This window comes from Hylobates moloch, unplaced genomic scaffold, assembly GCF_009828535.3.
Source record: "Hylobates moloch isolate HMO894 unplaced genomic scaffold, HMol_V3 SCAFFOLD_8, whole genome shotgun sequence".
Lineage (NCBI taxonomy): Eukaryota > Metazoa > Chordata > Mammalia > Primates > Hylobatidae > Hylobates > Hylobates moloch.
In genome coordinates this window covers 92,152,050-92,178,105 of record NW_026652283.1, presented here as the reverse complement: position 1 = coordinate 92,178,105, position 26,056 = coordinate 92,152,050, and the positions used below count along the sequence as shown (strand labels likewise).

At 39.8% G+C, this 26,056-nt stretch overlaps 1 protein-coding gene, 1 non-coding gene and 1 pseudogene across 11 annotated transcripts in view; 1 reads left to right on the top strand and 2 right to left on the bottom strand.

Moving 5' to 3' along the window:
- Nucleotides 1–26,056, bottom strand: part of LRRFIP2 (LRR binding FLII interacting protein 2) — a 133,412-nt gene that overhangs the window by 91,619 nt on the left and 15,737 nt on the right. For all 10 annotated transcript variants that reach the window (XM_032162092.2, XM_032162093.2, XM_032162096.2 and 7 more), the window contains exon 3: nucleotides 13,049–13,193. In XM_032162092.2, coding sequence (XP_032017983.1) covers nucleotides 13,049–13,138 — 90 coding nt within the window. In that variant the 5' untranslated portion in view covers nucleotides 13,139–13,193. The remainder of the gene's footprint in view (nucleotides 1–13,048; nucleotides 13,194–26,056) is intronic.
- Nucleotides 883–987, top strand: LOC116473945 (U6 spliceosomal RNA). The gene has a single exon (XR_004249506.1). It is a non-coding gene; the product is annotated as a U6 spliceosomal RNA (small nuclear RNA).
- LOC116473891 (NEDD8-conjugating enzyme UBE2F-like) lies at nucleotides 3,714–4,699 on the bottom strand (annotated as a pseudogene).

Sequence of the window (26,056 nt, the reverse complement as noted above, 5' to 3'; positions counted from 1 at the left end):
CAGTTCTGATACTTTTAGTATTTCCCCTCCTGTGCCAATGTTTTCATTACAGAAGGCATTTTAAGGTTGGAAGAAGGCATTCCCTTCACACCCTCCAAAGCCACTAACAGCCTTCCCAGTCTTCCCTTCTTTATTACTTTCCCTGTGGTTCTACTGAAGAGCTGTCTCTTCTGTTGAAAGTCAAACCCTCCCAAGTCCCATCACACACACTCACACACATACACACCCTCCATTTTATGATGTCCTCCCCAGGACTTTGTCCCAACTATCTGATCTCTCTTCTGGATCTTTGCTCTCTATTTCTATTGGTTCACTCTCTTCATCATAACTAAGTTTAAAGTCTCTCTGATCTTTAAAAGGCAAGCAAAAAATCTCACCCTGGTCCAATTCTACCCTATCTTCTCTTCACAGCTAAGCTTTCTCACACCTCCCTCCTCACTTCTCACTCTCTTCAAATGACTGCAATCTGGCTTCTGCTCACATTACCTTATTGAAATTGCTCATCACAAAAGTCACTAATGACCTCTAACTACCAAACCCAATAGAACTTTTCTATTCTTATCTCATCTGTCTTTTCTGGACTTCCAATATCACTAAACACACATTCTTTCTTAAAACTCTCATCTCTTAGCTTTCTCCAATACTAGTGTCTCCTGGTTTTCCTCTTTATTCTCTCATCGCTCTCCTTCAGAATCCTTCATAAGCACATTTTTCCCTGCTAGCATCTTAAATGTTAATATAACCAAAGCTTTCAAGCTTCAGCACTTGCTCTTTTCACTCTATATTCTCTCCTGGGTCATACTGTTAGTCTGTAAATCTCTACGCCCAAGATAGAATTTTCTCCCACAATCCTGATCCAATTGGCTATTAAAAATTGAGGCTGTGCTCGCTATGGCAACACATATACTAAAATTGGAAAGATACAGAGATTTAGCATGGCCTCTGTGCAAGGATGATATACAAATTTGTGAAGCATCTTTATTTATTTATTTGTTTGTTTATTTATTTATTTATTTAGGCCAGACACAGTGGCTCATGCCTGTAGTCCTAGCACTTTGAGAGGCGGGCAGATCACTTGAGCTCAGGAGTTCAAGGTCAGCCTGGGCAACATGGGAAAACCCCGCCTCTATTAAAAACAAAAATTAGCCGGGCATGGTAGCGCAAGATCATGCCACAGTGCTCTAACCTGGGCAACAGAATGAGACTCTGTCTCCAAAAAAAAAAAAAAAATTGAGGCTCTCCCACTAGAACCTCAGACTCAGTACAACCCTAATTTAATTTATAATCATTCCCTTAATCTTCCTCTTCTTTTTAATATTCCCCATCAACTACCCCACTACCCAAAATATGAAACAAAGACTCATCATAAGGGTCCTTCCTCTTTTCTATCCTCCCTCCATATTCAGTTGCTAAGTCTCAACTACTTTGCTCCCGTCAAGATTCTCTTTACTATATCTTCTAACCAGACCTTCCTCTGTATTCCCATTGTCATTGTCTTCTTTTAGCTTCTCACCATCTTTCACTAAGATAACTACAACAGCTTCGTGACCAGCCTGGGCAACAAAACAAAACCCCATCTCTACAAAAAATACAAAAATTAGCTGGGTGTCGTGGTACATGCCTGTAGTCCCAGAACCCAGGAAGCGGAGGTTGCAGTGAGCTAAGATTGCACCACTGCACTATAGCCTGGGCAACAGAGCGAGACCCTGTTTCAAAAAATAAATGGAAAACTATAACAGCTTCCTGTTTTCTGCCTTCTACCTTCTACCACTCACTCTCCACTGGGTGGCTAAAGCAATTATACTGTAATTCAAATCTGAAAAAGGATTTAGCCTTTAATGGCTCCCCACAGCTTTGAAAATCAAATGTAAATTCCTCAGCACACAAATCCTTTCATGATTGGTCCCTATTTCCTCCCTAACATCACCTCCTCCCATTCCCTAGCTCCTCTCCAGCTATACTGAACTACTTACTATTCTGGCAGTTTCCCACCATACTGCTAGCTGTTTTACACCCCTGTGTCTATAAAGCTCTTAGAAGGCAATATACAAAAACCCATTAAACAAGGCTGTTTATGGTGATACATATTAAAACTTTTTTTTGAAACCAAACATTTATTTCACATTTGATTTCATTGGTTCAAATGTTTAAAAGCTGGAGTAAATCCACCTGTCTTTCTTCTAGGCTCTTCCTCCAATGTCTGTTAATCTGGCCAAGTATGGCATATGCTGCTGCTGAATCCTGGTCCTCTAAGGCCTAAGAGGCTTATCCCCAGGCAGGGCCCAGAGTCAAAGCAAATGCAGAAGGCGGCCACAGGTACAGTCTCAGTAGCATCAGACATTGTTTGGGCTGATTCCTGAGGTTATCTCTCCTGTCCCTCAGGATAGCCAGGGTTTGGCACTCTAAGTAGCTCCTGGCTCACGATCATATGACCACTGCAAAAACATCAACCCCAGCAGGTCCCAGCTCCAGCCAGTTTCCTCTGGGCAGCATGTGAGAATGGGCTTCCTGCCTTTTTGTTTGTTTGTTTTTATTTTTATCATCCAGATCTAGTTTCAAAGAGCTCCAAAATGTCCTTGCCACATGTGGACCTGAGAGCAAGAGATGACTTTTCAGAGCCACACTCTCATTGCATTTGGACAAAATGAATAATGTCTTTCATAGTTTCTTTGTATTTCTCTTCAACAGGTGGTTGACCCAACATTTTTCCTACTTTTTTTTTTTTTTGAGACACGGTCTCACTCTGTTGCCCAGGGCGTGATCACGGCTCATCACAGCCTCGACCTCCCTGGGCTCAGGCAATCCTCCCACCTCAACCTCCTGAGTAGCTGGAACTACAGGCACATGTCACCATGCCTGGCTAATTTTTGTATTTTTTGTAGAGACAGGGTTTCACCATGTTACCCCAGCTGGTCTCAACTCCGGGGCTGACACAATCCACCCACCTCAGCCTCCCAAAGTGCTAGGATTACAAGCGTGAGCCACCATGCTCGGCCAACCCAACATCTTTGCCCTATACAATGAAAATATAAAATACAAAATGAGAACACAAAAAATAAAGCATTACATTGTAAAAATTTAATTTAATTGGTCCAAAATATACTTAAATAAAATATGCATTTCAATAAAAATGTCTCCAGTGAAAGACTTTATGCATTCTGGGAAACTTCACGTGTAGATAGGGCCAACATTCACAGAGGATACTAAGGGCATTTGTATACAATCACAATTTGTAACAGGTTTCTTATTCCAATCTGCAGGTTACACTGAACACATCATGAGCATCACTTCGGGAGAAAACCAATTTTGTTGGGGAAAAGAATAAGAAAGCTCCAGCCTCAATTTTGAGTTCATTACAACTTCTCAAGAGTATCACCAACAGCCTAAACAGTATGAGTTCAAAAAAGTAAACATGTTAAGGTGATATAGTTTAGACGTCTCTTCCAAATATCGTGTTGAGATGTAATCCCCAGTGTTGGAGGTGAGTCCTGGTGGGAGGTATTTGGGTCATCGGGGTGGATCCCTCACGGTGTGGTGCTTTCAACACAACAGTAAGTTCTCATGAGATCTGGCTGTCCCCCTTGCACTCTCGTTTCCACTCTCGCCACATGATGTGCCTGCTCCTGCTTCACCTTCCACCATGAGTAAAAGCTCCCTGAGGCCTCCCCAGAAGCCAAGTAGATGCCAGTGCCATGCTTGTACAGCCTGCAGAACGATAAGCCAATTACACCTCTTTTCTTTATAAATCACCCAGTCTTGGGTATTTATAGCAATGCAAGAACAGCCTAAAACATAAGACAAGCAGATAACTCTTTAGAAACCTAAATACGTTTTCTTGCTGTCTTCATGTTGAATTCTCCACCTACAATGGGCAGTCATGAAGATGGTCTTCTTCAGGACAACATGGTCACAGGACTGGGACAATCCAGGGGAATGAGAGGGAGAGTCAGGGGACAGGGGAGAGAAGGCAATGCCTCTTGCTGCTTTTTCACATTAGAGACAAACTTTAACACATAGTCCACGGGCCTGCAATCTTCTCCTTTTATCATCTGGCATTAACACTTGATATAGTCAGACTTTATTCAAGAAGTCCTCCTTGTCCCACAAATGATGTTTTGCAGCTTCAACATTCAGTGGATCATCAAAATTCATAAGATTAGTAAACAAATAATTTAATCTCCAAATAACATCCTTTAATGTTCTCGTGGGAGTCTTGCCAGTGCTGTCAAACGAATGTCCTCAGTAAACTTTAGACATACTTCCCCCATCTCTGTGATGTTAGGGTACCAGATCCTGGTCAGGCATTTCACTTTGGAAGGCACCACGTTGTATGCATCAGGAAGTCCAGTTTCGAGCTGAAATTTTCCACCCTAGTAGTAACCCTCGTCTGGGGTTACAGTCAGCAGAAAGCAATGAAGCTTTTTAGAACAGGAAATACACTTGACATGTACAAGGTAAATAAGCTCAAGCTCTGCAATCTCTTTAACAATCAACTTATCTCTCACAGAACCCTCTGAGTAGGGCCGGATGCTATGGCTGACGTCCCAGACCCTTTGAGACTGTCATCGCACTGCACTTCAGTTTGCTTACAGGTGTCAACGTTAATCCTGCCTTTACCCTGGGCACCCCAAGACAGGTGAGGAAGGCCTGGCGCCCAACACCATGCCTGGCCTGGGCAGTGGTGGCGAGACACGGCCCCTCATAGCTACATTGGCTCCAGGTGGCAGGACCAGAAGTTATTAGAACTTTTAATACATGAACAGGAAGGACACATTTTTATTTTATCACACTGATTCCTTAATAGGAGGAAGGAGAGGGATAGGCCTGGGGAATGAAATAAAAGACCTTAAACTTGGTTTATATCTCTTTCTCCCTTCCTTTCTTCCTAACATTTTAAAGAAAAGATCTGAAACAACTGTGACAACATGTTAACATTTGTTAATGCTGGGTGCTGAACTCATGGATACTTATATTATTGCCAAAATCTTTCTGTATTTAATGTTTTTCAAAAACAAGCCAGGCATGGTAGTGGTGCCTGTAATCCCAGCTACTCGGGAGACAAGGTGGGAGAATCATTTGAGCCTAGGAATTCGAGTCCAGCTTGGGCAACCTAGCAAGACCTCATCTCAAAAACAAAACAAAACAAAATACTACAGTAGTACATGAAAACACACTCAAATGACTTTAAAAGAAGAAAATCCTCTAGCTTTAAAACTTTTGTGTCACAGTGTTGATGGTACTGAAACTGCTATTTTAAAGGAGGCAAATTTACAATTCATAATTTGACAGAAATGCACCGAACTGAGCCAATGAGGTCTGGAATTGCCAGCCATACCTATGTCCATAATATAAAACCTATGCAACTGGCATGGACAAAAGAGAGATAATGTATAATTTGGGCCTTTACAGACTATGCTTTAATTTCAAGAAATTTGAAATATAAAATTTGAGAAAGTAAAACATTCAAAGAAAATGACTAACTCAGGTAGCAAAGACTCAGAGTTCACCGTGTTTAATTTTGTTTACTCTTCCATGACACTCATGCCAAAAAAACACTGAAAGACAAATTAAGAGACGTAATATTTACTGTGTTGCCATGGTTTCCAAATTAACAAAAATTACTGCTCTATTTCCTAGCAACTTCCCTTTAGTACAAAAAATTTTAATTAAATCTTACAACATGATTATGTTTAACCACTTTAAGTTTTTGGCAGTTGAGGACAAATATTTAAATTTTTCTGAGCATAAACACCAACATGTAATAGATAAACTCTAGGAATTTTAACTCATCTTTTTCTGATGTCAAACAACTATATCTTCCATTTACTCAGAGACCTTTTGACAGCAAAAATATTCTTTTGGAATGAGAGAGGACTTTATACAACCCAATAAACAGTATACAAAAAGTAAAACTTTGGATCTGCAATGATATATTTAACCAAAAATACTAATTTGGGGACTAACATAAATACTTGTGAGAGGGGGAAAAAAAGGTGTTACTAGTACTGTCTTCGAATTTAAGTTAATGATATTGTGCTATCTGAATTTTTTTCTCCAAATCCCTGTAAGTCACAGGAATAGCAAAGATTATGACAATGAAAGTTATACCAATACTTTTCAGTCACACTAAGACAAAACTAAGTTTTAAGGCTCAATAATCTTCCCTTAATTCCAGTAAGAGGAACAAATCAAGGGACAGTGAGATGCTGAGAGTAACACTGGCTGTCACAAAAAGTGTCCAGGACCAGGCTCTAGAAGTAGGGAAAAAGTGCAAGCAAAGTGCTACCCCAATCACATCCCGCACCCTCCTCTTTTGCCTTAGTTCCAGTGTGTAAATGGAGAAAACACTGAGTCTGCCCTCAAAGAAAATTGGCTGAGGGCCTGTAATCCCAGCACTTTGGGAAGCCGAGGCAGAAGGATCTTTTGAGCTCAGGAGTTTGAGACCAGCCTGGGCAACACAGCAAGACTCTGTCTCTATTATTATTAATAATAATAGTAACAAATAAACAAATAGAATTGGCTGAATTCACGCACTGACACCACCCGAAGGAATCCTAAATGACTAAAACCACGACTTAGATTTGCTCTTTCAAAGAATTTGTCTAATAAAAACAATAAGCACAAAAGAGGAGAATTATTTTTTAACTGGGTAGAAATGGACAGAAAAACATTCACATTTTATAATTTAAAAAACTCATATTTCATAATATTCTTTCTTTTTTAAGAGACAGGGTCTTGCTATGTTGCTGAGGCTAGTCTTGAACTCTTGCACTTAAGCAATCCTCTCACCTCAGCCTCCCAAGTAGCTGGAACTACAGGTATGCACCACTGTGCCCAGTCATTTCATAATCTTCTGTGAATTTTTGTGTACCACCACTTAGAACATGAGTATTTTAAATAAGAGTAATTCTGCCGCCTGTGGAGTTTCTTTTCAGACAAATCTAATTTACACAGAACAATGTGAACCAAACACATGGGATAATATCACTGAATTGTACACTTTAAAAAAAGAAAACCGGGCTGGGCTCAGTGGCTCATGCCTGTAATCCCAGCATTTTGGGAGGCCAACGCGGGGGATCACCTACGGTCAAGAGTTCAAGACCAGCCTGGCCAACATGGTGAAACCCCATCTCTACTAAAAATACAAAAATTAGCTGGGTGTGGTGGCATGTACCTGTGATCCCAGCTTCTCAGGAGACTGAGGCAGAAGAATCACTTGAACCTGAGAGGAAGAGGTTGCACTGAGCTGAGATCACGCTATTGCACTCCAGCCCGGGCGACAGAGCGAGACTGTGTTTCAAAAAAAAAAAAAAATCCAAATGTTCTAGCAGACACAAATGTGAAACAGCCATGGAGCTTCCTTTCTTACCTCTTACAAGTAAATTTACACACCATATTTTTTATTTTTAGAGGTGGGGTCTCACTCTGTTACCCAAGCAGGAGTGCAGTGGCAGGATCATAGCTCACTGAAGCCTTGAACTCCTGGGCTCAAGCAATCCTACCTCAGCCTGCTGAGTACCTGGGACTGCAGGCACATGTCACCACACTCAGCTAAACCAAATATGTTTACGTGTAAATTCTGCTCAACACAAAAATCTCTGGACACTCTTTATTAGACTCCAATTCTTATGATCCTATCCTGAATGAGCTCAGGAGTTCGAGACCAGCCTGGGCAACATAGCAAGACCCTGTCTCAATTAAAAATAATAATTATTAAATAATTATTAATCATAGTAAGAGGTTCAACGTACAGAATCTGGAGCCAACCTTCACGAGTTTGAATCCAAGCTCTGCTATTTCTTACCTATGTAACCTTGGGGAAGTCACTTACGACTTCCTCATCAGGATCCTATCCTCTAATCTAGAAAAGATAATCAGTTTCTATGTCTGACATTCATTCTCTAGATTTAAGAGAACTATGCATATGGACATCAATTTTCTTTTGGTTCTGGACTTTGGAAGAAATTACAGAATTTTAGACCCAGAAAAAAAATCTCAGATCATCAGGGACAAAAATCAGCAACATTCTTGTGGCTGCGCATGGTAGCTCATGCCTGTAGGCCGATGCGGGCAGATCACTTGAGGTCAGAAGTTCGAGACCAGCCAGACCAAAATGGTGAAACCCTGTCTCTACTAAAACTACAAAAATTAGTTAGGTGTGGTGGCACATGCCTGTAATCCCAGCTACTTGGGAAGCTGAGGCAGAAGAATCACTTGAACCTGGGAGACGGAAGTTGCAGTGAGCCGAGATGGTGCCACTGCACTCCAGCCTGGGCGACAGAGTGAGACTCTCTCTCTAAAAAAAAAAAAAAAAAAAAAAACAGCTAAACTTATTTCCTCTAAAGTTTTAAAACTACTGTATCACATATTAGACACTCATCATGCAAATAAAATCTTGAACCTTAACAATGAAAACTGGTCCTTTCAGGTTTCAAATTAAACTTGAGCCTTTTTATCTTGTTACTAAAGTTGCCATATGCATGACCAGAGCTCTGAAGATAGAAATAAAAACTAGAATTATTGTTTTTTACATCCTTTTATAGTAATAATTTTATTATTACAGTATACATTCTAATAGAAAAACTATTAAACTCAGTTATTTCATAACAAAATAATCACATAACGGAAGGAAAATAACCTGGAAGTATTAAAAACTGACCATTCAGGATAGAATCATCTGTATATTTTGGTTCATGGTCTCCAAACTTGGCTGGCCATCAGCCATCAGAATCTCATAGGAAGGAGTGGGGGTTGGGGGCAGAGAGAGAGAGAGAGAGAGAGAATTTAAATACAAATTTCTGCCTGGGTGCAGTGGTGTGAACCTGTAGCCCCAGCTACTCAGGAGGCTGAGGCAGGGACTTGAGCCCAGGAGTTCAAGTCCCAGCTGAACAACATAGCAAGACCTCATCTCCTTCAATCAATCAATCAATACAGATTTCTGGGCTCAACCCCCATAGATTCAGATTTACTAAGTATGGGGTATAGCTTGGGAATCTGTACACTGACAAAGCTCCCTGGGAGACTGATGATCAGTCATGTTTTAGAAAACTTATCTTAATAAGTTTCTTTTACAAAAAGAGTCCATTTTACCTTTCTACCAGTCTTCTATTATCATTTTCAATTTCTGCTTTTTTGTTTTTTGTTTTGAGACGGAGTCTTGCTCTGTCGCCCAGGCTGGAATGCAGTGGTGCAATCTTGGCTCACTGCAATGTCCGCCTTGGCTCACTGCAATTCTCTGCCTCAGGCTCCCGAGTATCTGGGATTACAGGCGCCCACCACCACGCCCAGCTAATTTTTGTATTTTTAGTAGAGACGAGGTTTCACCATGTTGGCCAGGTTGGTCTTGAACTCCTGACCTCGTGATCCACCCGCTTCGGCCTCCCAAAGTGCTGGGATTACAGGCGTGAGCAGCCATGCCCAGCCCAATTTCTGCTTTTTAATAACCAACAAATAGCCTACTGAAGCCTAACACTGTTCTAAAGGTTCACATGCCTTATCTCCTCTAACCATCACAACTCCGTGAGACAGGAAAATAATATTATTCCCATTTTACAGACGAGGAAACTGAAGTCTAGAGAAGTTACCTAACAAAATTATTCAACCAGCAACTAGTATAACCAGAATTCAAAGTCACAGTTGTAAGTCTCCAAAGTCCACCTCTCCTGGAACATGAACAATGACTTCAAATGGGTGAATGTTAGCCTTGCTTCTGGTACATTTTAGAGAGTTATCTGAACATCATTTGTTTCCTCAGCTGTAAACATGGCTAGTAATAATATCTATCCTACTTAGCTCAAGACTTTTGTGAGAATCAAGATGTGAAACAGCTTTCAACGTCATGAAAAGTTACTGAAAAACAAAAAACAAGCTATTAATGGTGGAATTAGAGAAGACTGATTGAGAAACAATCTGGCATAGTAAGAGGTTAAATGCACAGACTCTGGAGCCAAGCTTAAGAGTCTGAATCCAGGCTCTACTATTTCCTAGCTATGTAACCTTGGGGAAGTTACTTAACTTTTCTGTGCAATGGTTTCCACATCTTCAAAATGCAGACAAAAAAGCTGATTGCAGATTTTATAAGGATTAAATGAATTAATGCATGTAAAATGCTTAGAATAGTGTTTGCCACATAGTAAGCACTCAACAAGTGCTGGATGCTAGAATCCTATACAATTTTTTAAAGAAAGCATCACATTAAAAAAAAAAAAAGTTCAAATACTTAGTGACAACACAAAAGGAGACTAGAAGGTGGTGGCATTTTCCTCCCTTATAGAAATCTGGGTAAATCCCTCTAATTTTGAAAGGAAACATTCTGGGTAGTTTCAATTTTCAACTACAATTATGTTGCTTCCAAAATGCTTCATTTGTGCAAACAGTTAATTAAGATCACTCACTGCAAACTAGTATCTACGTTTTCATTTTTAAATATCTTTTAACTGAAAAACATCTCATTGATTTTTAAGTTCTGGGATACATGTGCAGGACCTGCAGGTTTGTTACATAGGTAAACATGTGTCATGATGGTTTGCTGTACCTATCAAACCATCACCTAGGTATTAAGCCCCACATGCATTAGCTATTTATTCTGATGCTCTCCCTCACCCCACTGCGCTCCCTCTCCACAGGCCCCAGTGTGTGTTGTTCCCCTTCCTGTGTCCACGTGTTCTCATTGTTCAGCTCCACTTATAAGTGAGAACATGTGGTGTTCAGTTTTCTGTTCCTGTGTTAGTCTGCTGAGGATAATGGCTCCAGCTCCATCTATGTCCCTTCAAAGGATATGATATAGTTCCTTTTTATGGCTGCACAATATTCCGTGGTGTATATGTACCACATTTTCTTTATCTAGTCTATCATTGATGGGCATTTGGGTTGATGTAACTCAAATGTAACCCAAAACTATAAAACCCTGTAAGAAAATCTAGGCAATGCCATTAAGGACATAAGCACAGGCAAAAAATTTCATGATCAAAAGCAATCGCAACAAAAGTAAGAATTGACAAATGGGATCTAATTAAACTAAAGAGCTTCTGTAATGCAAAAGAAACTATCATCAGAGTGAACAGACAAGCTACAAAATGGGAGAAAATTTTTGCAATCTATCCATTTGACAAAGGTCTCATATCCAGAATCTACAAGGAACTTAAACAAATTTACAAGAAAAAAAAACTCCATTAAAAAGTGGGCAAAAGACATGAACAGACACTTCTCAAAAGAAGCAATGTATGCAGCCAACAAACATGAAAAAAAGCTCAACATCACTGATCATTAGAGAAATGCAAATCAAAACCACAATGAGAAACCATCTCACGCCAGTCAGAATGGCGATTATTAAAAAGTCAAGAAACAACAGATGCTGACGAGGCTGTGGAGAAACAGGAACACTTCTACACTGTTGGTGAGAATGTAAATTAGTTCAACCATTGTAGAAGACAGTGTGGTGATTCCTCAAAGACCTAGAACCAGAAATACCATTTGACCCAAGAATTCCATTACTTGAAGGAATATAAATCCTATTATAAAAATACCTGCACATGTATGTTCACTGGAGCACTATTCACAACAGCAAAGACATGGAATCAACCCAAAAGCTCTCATTGATTTTTAATGTATTTTTGTTATAGTACTATCACAATTTCTTATCAGGTTTTAGGTAGTAACTTTCCTTTGCTACAAATAGCGTCCTACAGCATTTGACTTCTAATTCAAAAGCTAACCGAGCAACTTCCAAAAGGAAAATCATAACAATGAGCTGGATCAAAAGAGTGTGTAATGTGTCAAAAGGAAATACACCATTCCTAAATAAGTTTTTTACTAATAACAAAGAGGAAGTGATATGGTAATAATTCTCACCAAAAGAATACAATTTAATGATGTTCTTAATGATGCTCTAAGCAACTCTTATACCATATTAGTTTATGGTCAGTCTGCAGTTGCAGATAAGAGTCTGAAACAAACTTGGCAATTGACTAAGAAATCCCAGCTGGCAGTCACCTTAAATTTCCAATATACAGCAGGAAATGTTGCCAGTGATTCAATAGGTGACACTCCTTCCTTTTTTCTTTTTTCTGAGTTACAACAAACTGAAACAAAATTGCCCCAGAAGTTCTGTTACCAGCTAAAAGAATTAAACACAAAAATTCCACTGCAATGTTTCAAAAAATAAAACACTGAATCTGAACAGACATGAAATATTGTTTCCATCAACATTTACACACCACGTCTGAAGCATATTAACTGCATAGCCCAATGAGTATTTCTATAATATAGTCATCATATCTTCAACATTCTAATTATCCTAAGTTTACATTCAAAAGATTAATTATAAGTTTCAATACATTATAACAAGTACATGGAACTCAAGTAACCCAGAAAAATATAAACAAAAATTAATTTTGGATGCATTGGATATTGTGAAAATTGATTATATAAATTGGAATCATCTTGTCATACCCAATTAAATTAGAGTCATGAGACGAGGGGGGAAGAAAAGGAAAAAAAAAGCACTTAGGGCACAAGCACCTGCCCAGGGATTATCTGGCAAGCCAGCTGCTGAAATGACCTGCTATAACCTTAAGATCAGTTTTACCTAGTAGCTGCGAAAAACGAACTGCTGTAACTAACTCTAAGACTAGTTTTACCTACCACAGTCACTCACAAATCAGAGCACGCCAGCTCCCAAAAACTTCACTAGTGCCAATGCGTTTTCTTTCAAAACAATGCATAACATTTCTCTAATAAAAACCTCAATCTTTTCTTTGTTCTTTGGACATACCAAAGGCCAATGCAGTCTGTGTGTATGCCCAAATTACAATTCTATTGTCTCAAATAAAATGTGTTGTTCAGAGATTCATCTCTATATTTGATTTCTGTTGATAATATCCAATTATATTTTATTCTAATACACTATTTTAGAGACTAGCTATAACATCTTGCTCATAATAAACATCTGAAACTAGATCAATGAGTAAACGTCTATATCTCTGTCAAATCAGCATTTTTACAATACATCTGTGCAACTCAGTGTTGACAGGGGATTTACCAAACATACCTCTCTAGCAATGTTACTCAAAGCTTCATCTTCTGCAGAAAATCGGTCTTTCACAGGTGTTCTTTTCCTTCCAGAACCAGGAGTCCCCATCTTGTGTTCTTAATAATCTCTTAACTTTGAAAGTGATTTAACTGTGTTTTTAGCGCTGAAATAAACAAAAACATAATAATTTAAGGTATTTCTCTTTGTGCCATTTTCATTTATACATTCACTTTTAACAGAGAAATTATATTTCTTCTTAGAGAAATTCGTCACCAAATGCCTCTTCCCACTACCAAATTATTCCAATAAATTTTAGAATATTTAATTTTATACTAATTACTAAAACTCCTAACTCTTTTCACTATGCTACCCAAGGCAACCTGTGAGAGTGTATTATAATATTAGCCTCAGAAAGCTGCCATCAGCAGAAATTCTACTTAACCATTTAAAATTACTATAGCTGGGCAGCCTGGCCAACATGGTGAAACCCTGTCTCTACCAAAAATACAAAAATTAGCCGAGCAGGGTGGTGCACGTCTGTAATCTCAGCTACTCGAGAGGCTGAGGCAGGAAAATCACTTGAACCTAGGAGGCGGAGGTTGTAGTGAGCTGAGATTGCGCCACTGCACTCCAGCTTGGGAGAGAGAGTGAGACTCTGTCTCAAAATAAATAAATAAATAAATAATAAAATCACTATAGTTATTTCTAAAACCAATTTCCATCCCAGAATGAAAAACATTTCAGAAGTTATTCAGCCTAAACTTTTAGAAGCAAATGTTCAAGAGGTTTTACTACTAAGCCTTATAGTTACAAAAGTAACTTTGCTTTTTAGTGTAATTTAAGAAAAATTCCAATTAAACGATGACAACATCAGGCACGGTGGCTCTCACCTGTAATCCCCGCACTTGGGGAGGCTGAGGTGGGCAGATCACTTGAGGCCAGGAGTTCCAGACCAGCCTGGCCAACATGGTAAAACCCCATCTCTACTAAAAATACAAAAATTAGCCGGGCATGGTGGCGCATACCTATAATCCCAGCTACTCCGGTGGCTGAGGCACAAGAATCACCTAAACCCAGGAGGCGGAGGTTGCAGTGAGCCAAGATCACGCCACTGGACTCCAGCCTGGGTGACAGAGAGAGACTCCATCTCAAAAAAAAAACAAAAACAAACAGACAAAAAAGACCCACAACCATATAAAAGAAAAAATGAAGGTTTATTATTCTGCAATTAACAATAACCAAAACTGTCCATGTAACAAATACCTAAATGTCTGTTGTTACCAGGTACTATAGGAGGTGCTAAAGGTACAGTGATGAAGAAAACTGATGTAGTCAAATGATTAAGAATATATCGCCAGTCGCAGTGGCTCATGCCTGTAATCCCAGCACTTTGGAAGGCCAAAGCAGGTGGATCACCTGAGGTCAGGAGTTCAAGACTAGCCTGACCAACATGATGAAACCCCATCTCTACTAAAAATACAAAATTAGCAGGACATGGTGGCACATGCCTGTAATCTCAGCTACTTGGGAGGCTGAGGCAAGAGAATCGCTTGAACCTGTGAGACAGAGGTTGCAGTGAGCCAAGGTTGCACCACTGCACTCCAGCCTGGGCAACAAGAGGGAAACTCCTTCTCAAAATTAAAAAAAAAAGATTATATCTATGAACCTGTTACTATTACTTATTAGACCTATTTTAACAAAAGGAAGAAGAAAAACCCATCCGCCAGAATTAAATAATAAGGATGAAAAAGACCATCTAACCTTTCTATCACATGGTATTTGAGATTAAAGATTACCATGAAAGAATGCCACCCAAATTTCATGACCTCTTTTCTTCCATACACATTGCTAAGAAGTACAGCTCATTTAGCTAAATATTCCATTAACTTAAAAAAATTTTGACTTGCTTTAACAAAATAAACCAGCAAAATTTCATTATAGTATGAATCACAAAGGAATTCTCAAGTCTGTCTCTCCTAACACAATTGGCTATATTGAAATTCTAAGTGACTTTAATGTACTGGAATTTACTTGATTCAGGCTAAATAAAGCAGAACTACTCCACCAAAAAGTTTTCTCCAATAAAGATTCAGGACATTCCCAAATTATCTGACACCATTTCTCATTCATCAGAGCTAGCTTGTTATTCTGTCCACCAGAATAAAGACTGATGATGGTTTATTACTTTTACTTCACTAGAGAAGATATATCTGGATATGATTATTAAGAACTCATTTAAAAATGGAAACACCAGTGGGGCACGGTGGCTCATGCCTGTAATACCAACACTTTGGGAGGCCAAGGTGGGCAAATCACAGGAGATCAGGAGTTCGAGACCAGTCTGGCCAACATGGCGAAACCCCATCTCTACTAAAAATACAAAACAAACAACCCCATCAAAAAGTGGGTGAAGGACATGAACAGACACTTCTCAAAAGAAGACATTTATGCAGCCAGAAAACACATGAAGAAATGCTCATCATCACTGGCCATCAGAGAAATGCAAATTAAAACCACAGTGAGATACCATCTCACACCAGTTAGAATGGCCATCATTAAAAAATCAGGAAACGACAGGTGCTGGAGAGGATGTGGAGAAATAGGAACACTTTTACACTGTTGGTGGGACTGTAAACTAGTTCAACCATTGTGGAAGTCAGTGTGGCGATTCCTCAGGGATCTCGAACTAGAAATACCATTTGACCCAGCCATCCCATTACTGGGTATATACCCAAAGGAGTATAAATCATGCTGCTATAAAGACACATGCACACGTATGTTTATTGCAGCACTATTCACAATAGCAAAGACTTGGAACCAACCCAAATGTCCAACAACAATAGACTGGATTAAGAAAATGTGGCACATATACACCATGGAATACTATGCAGCCATAAAAAATGATGAGTTCGTGTCCTTTGTAGGGACATGGATGAAACTGGAAAACATCATTCTCAGTAAACTATTACAAGGACAGAAAACCAAACACCGCATGTTCTTACTCATGGGTGGGAATTGAACAATGAGAACTCATGGACACAGGAAGGGGAACATCACATTCCGGGTACTGTTGTGGGGTGGGGGGTGGGGGAGGCGGGGACAGCATTAGGAGATATACCTAATGCTAAATGACGAGCTAATGGGTGCAGGAAATCAACATGGCACATGGATACATATGTAACAAACCTGCACATTGTGCACATGTACCCTAAAACCTAAAGTATAATAAAAAAAAAAAAAGAAAGAAAGAAAATGTAAATCAAAGAAATACAGTTAAACTCAGAGAAAAAAAAAAAAAAATTAGCCAGGCGAGGTGGCACATGTCTGTAATCTCAGCTACTCAGGAGGCTGAGAGAGGAGAATCGCTTGAACCCAGGAGGTGGAGATTGCAGTGAACCAAGATCACACCACTGCACTCCAGCCTGGGCAACAGAGTGAGACTCCATCTCAAAAGAAAAAAAAAAGGAAACATGAAAAAATGTATTTCTTAATGTAGCAGCTGATATATCCCAGATAAAAATCAGAACAACTCCTGATAAGGACAGAAAAGTTTTCTCAGAGGTCTCTAATCATCTTCAGCATAAGTTTAAAGATTATTCACTTACCTAATAGTAACAGTATATACATTGCTGGTGGAAATTTTAAACTAGTACAACCACTATGGAAAACAATATGAAGATTTTTTTTTTTTTTGAGATGGAGTCTCGCTCTGTCGCTCAGGCTAGAGTGCGGTGGTACAATCTCAGCTCACTGCAACCTCCGCCTCCCGGGTTCAAGCAATTCTCCTGCCTCAGCTTTCCAAGTAGCTGGAACTACAGGCGTACGCCACCATGCCCAGCTAATTTATGTATTTTTAGTAGAGACGGGGTTTTGCCATGTTGGCCAGGCTGGTCTCGAACTCCTGACCTCAAGTGATCTGCCCGCCTCGGCCTCCCAAAGTGCTGGGATTATAGGCATGAGCCACCAGGCCTGGCCCGAAGATTTCTTAAAGAACTAAAAGTAGAACTACCATTTGATCCAGCAACCCACTACTAGGTCTCTACCAAGGAAAAGAAGTTATATGAAAGAGACACATACACACACGTTTATAGCAAAACAATTCACAATTGCAAAGATACGGAAAAAAAACCCAAGTGTTCATCAACCAACAAGCAGATAAAGAAAATGTGGTATATATACACCAGGTAATACTACTCAGCCATAAAAACGAATGAAATAATGTCTCTTGCAGTGACTTGGATGGAGCTGGAGGCCATTACTGTAAGTGAAGTAACATATGATCTCACTTATAATTGGGAGCTAAAATATACAGACACAAAGGCATAAGAATGATATAATAGACTTTGGGGACTGGGTGGTGGCGGCAAGGACGGGGCGGGTAAGGAATAAAATACTACATAGTGGGTACAGCATAAACTGCTTGGGTGACAGGTGCACTAAAATCTCAGAATTCACCACTAAAGAACTTTCCCATGTAACCAAAAACCATCTGTACCCCAAAAACTATTGAAATAAGTTTTTTTTTGTTTTTTTTTTGAGATGGAGTCTTGCTCTTTCTTGCCCAGGCTGGAGTGCAATGGCACGATCTTGGCTTACTGCAGTCTTTGCCTCCCGGGTTCAACTGATTCTCCTGTCTCAGCCTCCCGAGTAGCTGGGACTACATGTGTGTGCCACCATACCTGGCTAATTTTGTAATTTTAGTAGAGACGGGGTTTCACCATGTTGGCCAGGCTGGTCTCAAACTCGTGACCTCAGGTAATCCACCCGCCTCAGCCTTCCAAAGTGCTAGGATTACAGGCATGAGCCACATGACCAAAATAAAATTTTTAAAAAAATGGTAATGGTGTACACAAATATTAGCCACCCACTAAAAATAAGCAACATGCAACACAATGTTCCTTTTCAGACTAGATTGACAATTTAGTGAATGCACTGTGGTATCATCCAATATTTGTCCATCAGTCAGCTTTCCAAGGACGCAATGAAAGATATTTCACAGAAGCAGGAGACAAAAATGTAAGCATTTTCTAATTCCAGACACATAAACATAATTAGAGAATAAAAATAGATTTGGCTGGAAGTATATCAATAGTTTAACAGTGGTTTTTTTAGGAAGACAGGATTATGGATGCATTTTTTCTTAATTCTCTAAAATTTCAATAGCATTAAGGAAAAAGAGATGCATTTTAAAACCAGGTGTGGTGGCTCACGTCTAATAATCCCAGCACTTTGGGAGGCTGAGTCAGGAGAACTGCTTGAGCATAGGAGTTTGAGACCAGCCTGGGCAACACGGCAAAACCCTGTCTCTAGAAAAATTAAAAAAAAATTAGCCAGGCATGGTGGCACATGCCCGTAGTTCCAGCTACTTGGGAGGCTGAGGTGCAAGAACTGACTGAGCCTGGGAGGTCGAGGCTGCAGTGAGCCACGATCACTGCACTCCATCCTGGGTGACAGAGTGAGACCCTATCTCAAAAAATAAATAAAAATAAAAACATTCCAATCTAAGGCTCAAAATATAAACTAGTCCCCAACTGGATCACATCCAAATTAAACATAATATGCTATACTACTGAGACGCTAATCTGAAACCACTTCTGGTAGCATTCTTTTGAATGTACTTCTTTCTTTTCTTTCTCCTCTACCCCATGATCCATTTTCTTTCTTTCTCAACTAACAATGCCTATGCCTTAGACCTGCCAGAGTACTCCTGGACCACAGATTTATGTAAAAAATTATTCTTTCTTAAAATTGCTTCCAAACAAAATGGTTTCTACAAGCTCCTGAACAGGCAGCCCTGAGAAAGAGATGACAGGAAAAAGCAGAACAGGATAAGCAGGAAATAGGAACAACTTCCTATCTTCCTTATCCTTCTTGTCATATCTACAGAGAGCACCTAGGTGTTTATATGACTGATTGGCCAGGTCCAGTTACCTTTTTCAGTTCACATGATGCAGATCAAGGACTACCTAGTTCAAATGATAACCTAGTACTTTTAAAAGAATGGTATTATTTGTACCCTGTAGGCAGATTTCCTTACCAATATTAGAAAAATGACCAGACTAGGCAACATGGGGAAATTCTGCCTTAAAAAAAAAAAAAAATTATCCAGACATGTTGACGAACACCTGTAGTCCCAGCTACTTGGGAGGCTAAGGTGGGAGGACTATGTGAGCCAAGGGAGGTCAAGGTTACGGTGAGCCATGATAATACCACTGCACTCCAGCCTGGGTGACAGAGGGAGACCCTGTCCCAAAAAAGAAAAAAAAAAGGAAAAATGAAAGGTTTTTCAGTTCTCACGCAATCTATTTTCTAGTAACTCCAGGTCATTCTGTATCAGTGATGGAGGAAACCTTGAAAGAAATAAGATTCCTAACATAGCCAGTGGGAAACTTTTCAACAAAATGACAAAACTGAGAATGCAGACTCAAAGGAAACCTTAAATAGATTATTTTGTTTCTGATCCTAAAGGACTTGCAGTAAATTTCTAACCTAAGGTTTCCTCAAGAACACTTTTCTTCAGGAGCACATTAACTCCTTCCAGTGTTTCCTTGGTGGTATCAAACAACTTAAAGAACTAAACCTTTTCCTCAATTGATAAGAACAAAACTGCTTGTATTTTTGTCAAGTCCTTTACCCACATAGTGTCAAGCTGATTTTCCCCAGATGGTTTTGTCATGACGTTATTTGTCTACTTATGGAAAAGAAGGAAAGTATCTTCAGGATCTTGTGGAATATAAACCTTCTAAAACAGACAGATATTTCAATAAGGCTTTCTCTTCTCCAATGAGCTTCTCATATAATATATGTCTGAAACAATAGGCATTTTGCCATAGTAAAACTGGCACTTCAATCATGATATTGTCCACTTTTGTAAGAACAGAATGTGCATGTAGCATCAGTATGTCACATTCTAAATATAGGACACTTAGAAAGTTCTGTGCCTAATCTGGATCCTGATAGTTCTTTTATATCTAAGTATTGTATCATGAAGAATTCAAAATACTGTCCTAGTATGTCTTTGCATCACAGCTGCCATTACAGTGAACACTAGTCTGCACAAGAAAACATTTCGTAGTTATTCATAAACAAATCCCAGTATATGGAATTGTCCCTGAACTAAAGACTTAGTGTGATTGCAGCTGTCGCCACTTGACAAAACTTAAAATGAGAAAATCCAAGTTGAACTGATTGCACTACCACTTGCTGTGTTACCCTCCCCACTTTCTAAGCCTCCATCTCTTTATCAGTTTCATTGATATAACATGGTTAATGTGAAGCTCAAATGAATTAAGAAAAATCCAAGCATTTAATCAACTATAAAGCACTCCATAAATATTTAAAGCACTTTGAATTAACTACCTATTTTGCATATTTAGCTTATGAAACTGACAAAAAAAGCAATCCTTTTCATACTTTTAACTAAACAAAAATATACTCAATTTCCTCCAGCATGCACTGTCCAATAGCATTAAACCATGCTAAGAGTTTCTGCTATAGTATAGAAGAATTTGGAAAAAATAAATGCCTTGACTACAATCATTTTACTGTCTAGCACATGTATATAATAAAAACAAAAAAGGAGAAATTTTTAAGGTACTGTGTATTCAAAGTTTATTTTAAAAACTGCCAAGTTTTGGGAGTGCAGCCTTATAATGGTTATGCTAGTCCTCTTAGTAGAACACAAGTGACTTGAAACAGAAGATAGAGATCATTCAGTGTTCTATTTAAAATATTTGCATATTGTTCTATGTAAATTTTACCTCAAAAGAAAAAAGTCCTCTACACAAATATTAAACTCTAGCCAATCATGTGCATGCTAAAATATTTAGGGTTGAAGTGTACTGAGATCTGCTGCTTTAAACTGCAACAACAAAAGATAAAATGATGAAATCCAGATGGCAGGTAGATGAGTGTTCACAGCACAACTCTTTCAATTTTTCTGTATGTTTAAAAAAAATTTTTTTTTTTGAGACAGGGTCTCCCACTCTGTCTCCCAGGCCAGAGCGCAGTGGTGCGATCTTGGCTCACTGCAACCTCTACCTCCCAGGCTCAGGCGATTCTCCTGCCTCAGCCTCCCAAGTACCTGGTACAACAGGCGTGCACCACTGCACTTGGTTAATTTTTTTATTTTTGGTAGACACAGGGCTGCACCATGTTAGCCAGGCTCATCTTGAACCCCTGGGCTCAAGCAATCCACCTGCCTCAGCCTCCCAAAGTGCTAGGATTACAGACGAAAGCCACCATGCTCGGGCTATGCTTAAAATTTTTTATCATCAGCCAAGCATGGTGGCTCACACCTGTAATCCCAGCACTCTGCGAGGCCGAGGCAGGCAAATTGCTTGAGCCCAGGAGTTTGAGGCCAGCCTAGAAAGCAAAGTGAAACTCTGTCTTTAAAAAAAATTTTTTTTAAATTTTTTATAATAAAATGTTGGGGAAAGGGTAACTGCTTAAGAACCCGGAAGGCGGAGCTTGCAGTGAGCCGAGATTGCGCCACTGCACTCCAGCCTGGGCGACAGAGCGAGACTCCGTCTCAGAAAAAAAAAAAGAAGTGTGGATGACTAGGGCCGGGCGCGGTGGCTCACGCCTGTAATCCCAGTACTTTGGGAGGCTGAGGCAGGCAGATCACGAGGTCAGGAGATCGAGACCATCCTGGCTAACACAGTGAAACCCCGTCTCTACTAAAAATACAAAAAATTAGCCGGGTGTGGTGGCGGGCACCTGTAGTCCCAGCTACTTGGGAGGCTGAGGCAGGAGAATGGCGTGAACCTGGGAGGCGGAGCTTGCAGTGAACCAAGATTGCACCACTGCACTCCAGCCTGGGCGACAGAGCGAGACTCCATCTCAAAAAAAAGAAGTGTGGATGACTAGATGAAAAAAAGGCATGGGAATTAGGAATTGCAATTAAAATTCTTGAGTGAAAAAGAAAAGGAAGGCAGAGGTAATCACAGCACTGAAGAATACCTAGTAGTTACATACACATTAAAAATAAAGATTATGCGGGGTGTGGTGGCTCACATCCATAATCCCAGCACTCTGGGAGGCCGAGGCAGGCGGATCACCTGAGGTTGGGAGTTCGAGACCAGCCTGACCAACATGGAGAAACCCTGTCTCTACTAAAAATACAAAATTAGCTGGGCGTGGTGGCACATGCCTGTAATCCCAGCTACTTGGGAGGCTGAGACAGGAGAATTGCTGGAACCTGGAAGGCAGAGGTTGCAGTGAGCCAAGATTGTGCCATTGGACTCCAGCCTGGGCAACAAGAGTGCAACCCTATCTCAAAACAAACAAACAAACAAAATAAAGATTATGGTACGGCGCCGTGGCTCATGCCTGTAATCCCAGTACTTTGGGAGGCTGAGGCAGGCAGATCACTTGAGCCCACGGGTTCAAGACCAGCCTGGGCAACATGGAGAAACCCTGTCTCTACAAAAAAACACAAAAATTAACCAGGCGTGGTGGCACATATCTGTGGTCCCAACTACTTGGAAGGCTGAGGTGGAAGGATTGCTTGAACCCAGGAGGTAGAGGATGCAGTATGCCTTGATCACACCACTGCACTCTAGCCTGGATGACAGAGTGAGACCTTGTCTCAAAAAAGTAAGATAAAATACAGATTATGGGCAGACAGAAAATGGCTCCAACCAGAAGAGGAAAACAAGGAAAGGAAAGGGAGAGGAAGGCAGTCAGAAGGAGAGGGAGGAGAGAGGGGGGAAGGAGGGACAGATTACAGTTAAAGACATCAGTCCTGCAAATATCTAAATGAGATCGTTACATAAAATGAATAAATTATTAGCAGAACCGACAGAAAGAATATAGAAGGTACATTCAGAAATTGAGGCAAAGTACAAAATGAAAAAAATACATACCGGCAAAACTGGAGAACTTGGTAAAACAAGGAAAGGCAAATGCTAAACACAAACTATATGTCAGAAGAACATTAGAAACTATAATGGTTAACTTAAACTCATACTTTATAAAGAGTAATGCTTACAAAGGATGAGAACCTATATAATTATTTCTCCTACTTTTACAGTCAGTTGTCCTAAGAATTATCAAAAATATTTTTAAAGTCTCATATTTTGACTACCCACTATCCTCATATCTCCAGCACAACTGATAATCTTTCCATTTCCTCTCTTCATATAACATGCCAGTGGCTGCATTTCTTTACTTGGTAGTTATGTTATTCTATAAATGAACATTAATGGGCTATATGTTGGACATAAATCTTTATACTATTTCATCAACTGTGCAGAACCCAAATTAGGAAGATAGACTAAACAATTCACTTACCCGTATCTTCTGAGAAGCAAACCACTTTCTAGTACCATTCAAATAGCCTCCTTTCTTGATACCTTTTAAAGTATCTCAGAGATGTATGGACATACAATCAGAGGATAAAAGAATGGGAGAGCAACAATTACATATTGCTGAGAGTAGGAAAGACTTAAAAGTGTGAAACAGGCCAGGCACGGTGGCTCATGCCTGTAATCCCAGCACTTTGGGAGGTCAAGGCAGGTGGATCACTTGAGGTCAGGAGTTTGAGACCAGCCTGGCCAACATGGTGGAACCCCATCTCTACTAAAAATACAAAAATCAGCCAGGCACGGTGGCACATGCCTGTAATCCCAGTTACTTGGGAGGCTGAGGCAGGAGAATTGCTTGATCCTGGGAGGCAGAGGTTGCAGTGAGCCAAGGTCGCATCACTGCACTCCAGCCTGGGCAACAGAGAGAGACTCCGTCTTAAAAAACAAAAACAAACAAACAACAACAAAAAAAACGTGTGAAATAAAGCAGAAAACAGGAAAAGACTAGAAGTATTAGAAAGAACAAGATAAGCCCAGGTAGCAAAGAACCAAAGAATCAAGATGAAACAAAAAATAAGAGAAATGGGTACACACGTAAGAAGGATATAATTTTTCAATATTAAAAAAATGCAATTAATATGAAGGAGGCTCTAAAGCTAGAAATTTTCATAAAGTAAAACCTATCACATACCTTTAATTTTTCCCTTTTCAACAAATATCTACTGAGAATTTGCAAGGCACTATTTATATAGCACTGTCACTGCCTTCTAAGTAGGCAAAAGACAACACTGGGAAAATAAAAGTGGTAAAGTGACCAGAGAGAAGTTACTCTGAAGCACAAAAGTTTTTATTTTGAAGAAGTCCAATTTATCCATTTTTTTCTTTTGTTGCTTCTTTTGATGTCATATCCAAGAAACCTACCTCAAGGCCATGAAGATTTATTTTTACATTTTCTTCTAAGAGTTTTATACTTTTACCTCTTATATTTAGGTCCATGATCCATTTTCAGTTCATTTTCATATATGATATGAGGCAGGGATCCAACTTCACACTTTTGCACATGGATATCTATTTGCCACAGCATCATTTGTTGAAAAGACCATTCTTTCTCCCACTGAATTATCTTGCCATCTTTGTCAACAATCAACTGACCATAAAAGTAAGGGTTTACTTTCTGGATACTTAATTCTATTTCATTGAGCTAAATGTCTATCCTATGCTAGTATCACACCATCTTGGTTAACATAGCTTTGCAGTAAATTTTTTAATTAGGAAAGGTGGGTCCTCCAAATTTTTTGTTCTTCCTTTAACACTGTTTGGCTATTCTGGGCCCTTTACATTTCCATATAAATTTTAGAATGAGTTTGTTACTTTCTCTTTTTTGTTTTTTTTTGACACACAGTCTCGCTGTCGGCCAGGTTGGAGTGCAGTGGTGCGATCTCAGCTCATTGTAACCTCCTTCTCCCTGACTCAAGCAATTCTCCTACCTCAGCCTCCTGAATACCTGGGATTACAGGCATGTGCCACCATGCCTGGCTAATTTTTGTATTTTTAATAGAGATGGGGTTTCACCACGTTGGCCAGGCTGTTCTCAAACTCCCGACATCAGGTGATCCACCTGCCTCCACCTCCCAAAGTGCTGGGATTACCGGCGTGAGCCACTGCACCCAGCCTGAGTTTCTTAATTTCTGGGGGAAAAAAAAAAAAAGGAAAGAAAAAGAGGGGGAGGAAAAAAAGGCAGCTGGGGTTTTGATACAAAAATTAGCCAGGTATAGTGGCTCACACCTGTAGTCCCAGCTACTTGCAGGGCTGAGGCAGGAGGATTGCTTGAGCCCAATGAGTAAGCCCTACGCGCAAAAAAAAAAAAAAAAAAAAAATCACTTAAAAGTCTTTAATTAAGTATTTAGACCTTCAGGTCCCCTTTCCATTGCTAGGCTACTACCTCAGCTTCAACTTCATCTCCTATTCCCCAGGATACCAGAAGTTCTAGAAGACAAAGGGGCTCTGGGGAAGGCAAGGGTGAGCAATGGGAATAGGGATGGAGTAGGAAGTGTGGGCTTAGGTGAAAGTACGCATTTTGAAATGTGGGACTGCTTCAGCCCCCTTTAAATCACCCACCCTGCTACCAAAATATATACCCCTCTTCAAGGGAGGTCAAAATTGACCAACCCCACCTACTTTCAAACCAAGAAGTCTGTGAAAACCCACTAACTCAAAAGAATAACTTAGTGAAAATAAACTACGCAGGGAGAAGAAAATTTCAAAAATAACCATCATTAATATCTTCAGAAAATTAAGGCAAATTATAGCCATGAAACAAGAACAAGAGGCTATTAAAATATTCAGAGAATAGGGTCGGGCGTAGTGTCTCACACCTGTAATCCCAACACTTTGGGAGGCTGAGGCAGGCGGATCACCTAAGGTCAGGAGTTCAAGACCAGCCTGACCAACATGGTGAAACCCTATCTCTACTAAAAATACAAAATTAGCTGGGCGTGGTGGCACATGCCTGTAATCCCAGCTACTCAGGAGGCTGAGGCAGGAGAATCACTTTAACCCAGGAGGCAGAGGTTGCAGTGACCTGAGATCACACCATTGCACTCAAGCCTGGGCAACAGGAGTGAAACTCTGTCTCAAAAGAAAAAAAAAAAAATCAGAGAATACAAGATCTTGGAAATTAAAACATGATAGTAGAAATTAAAAACACAATAGAAATCAG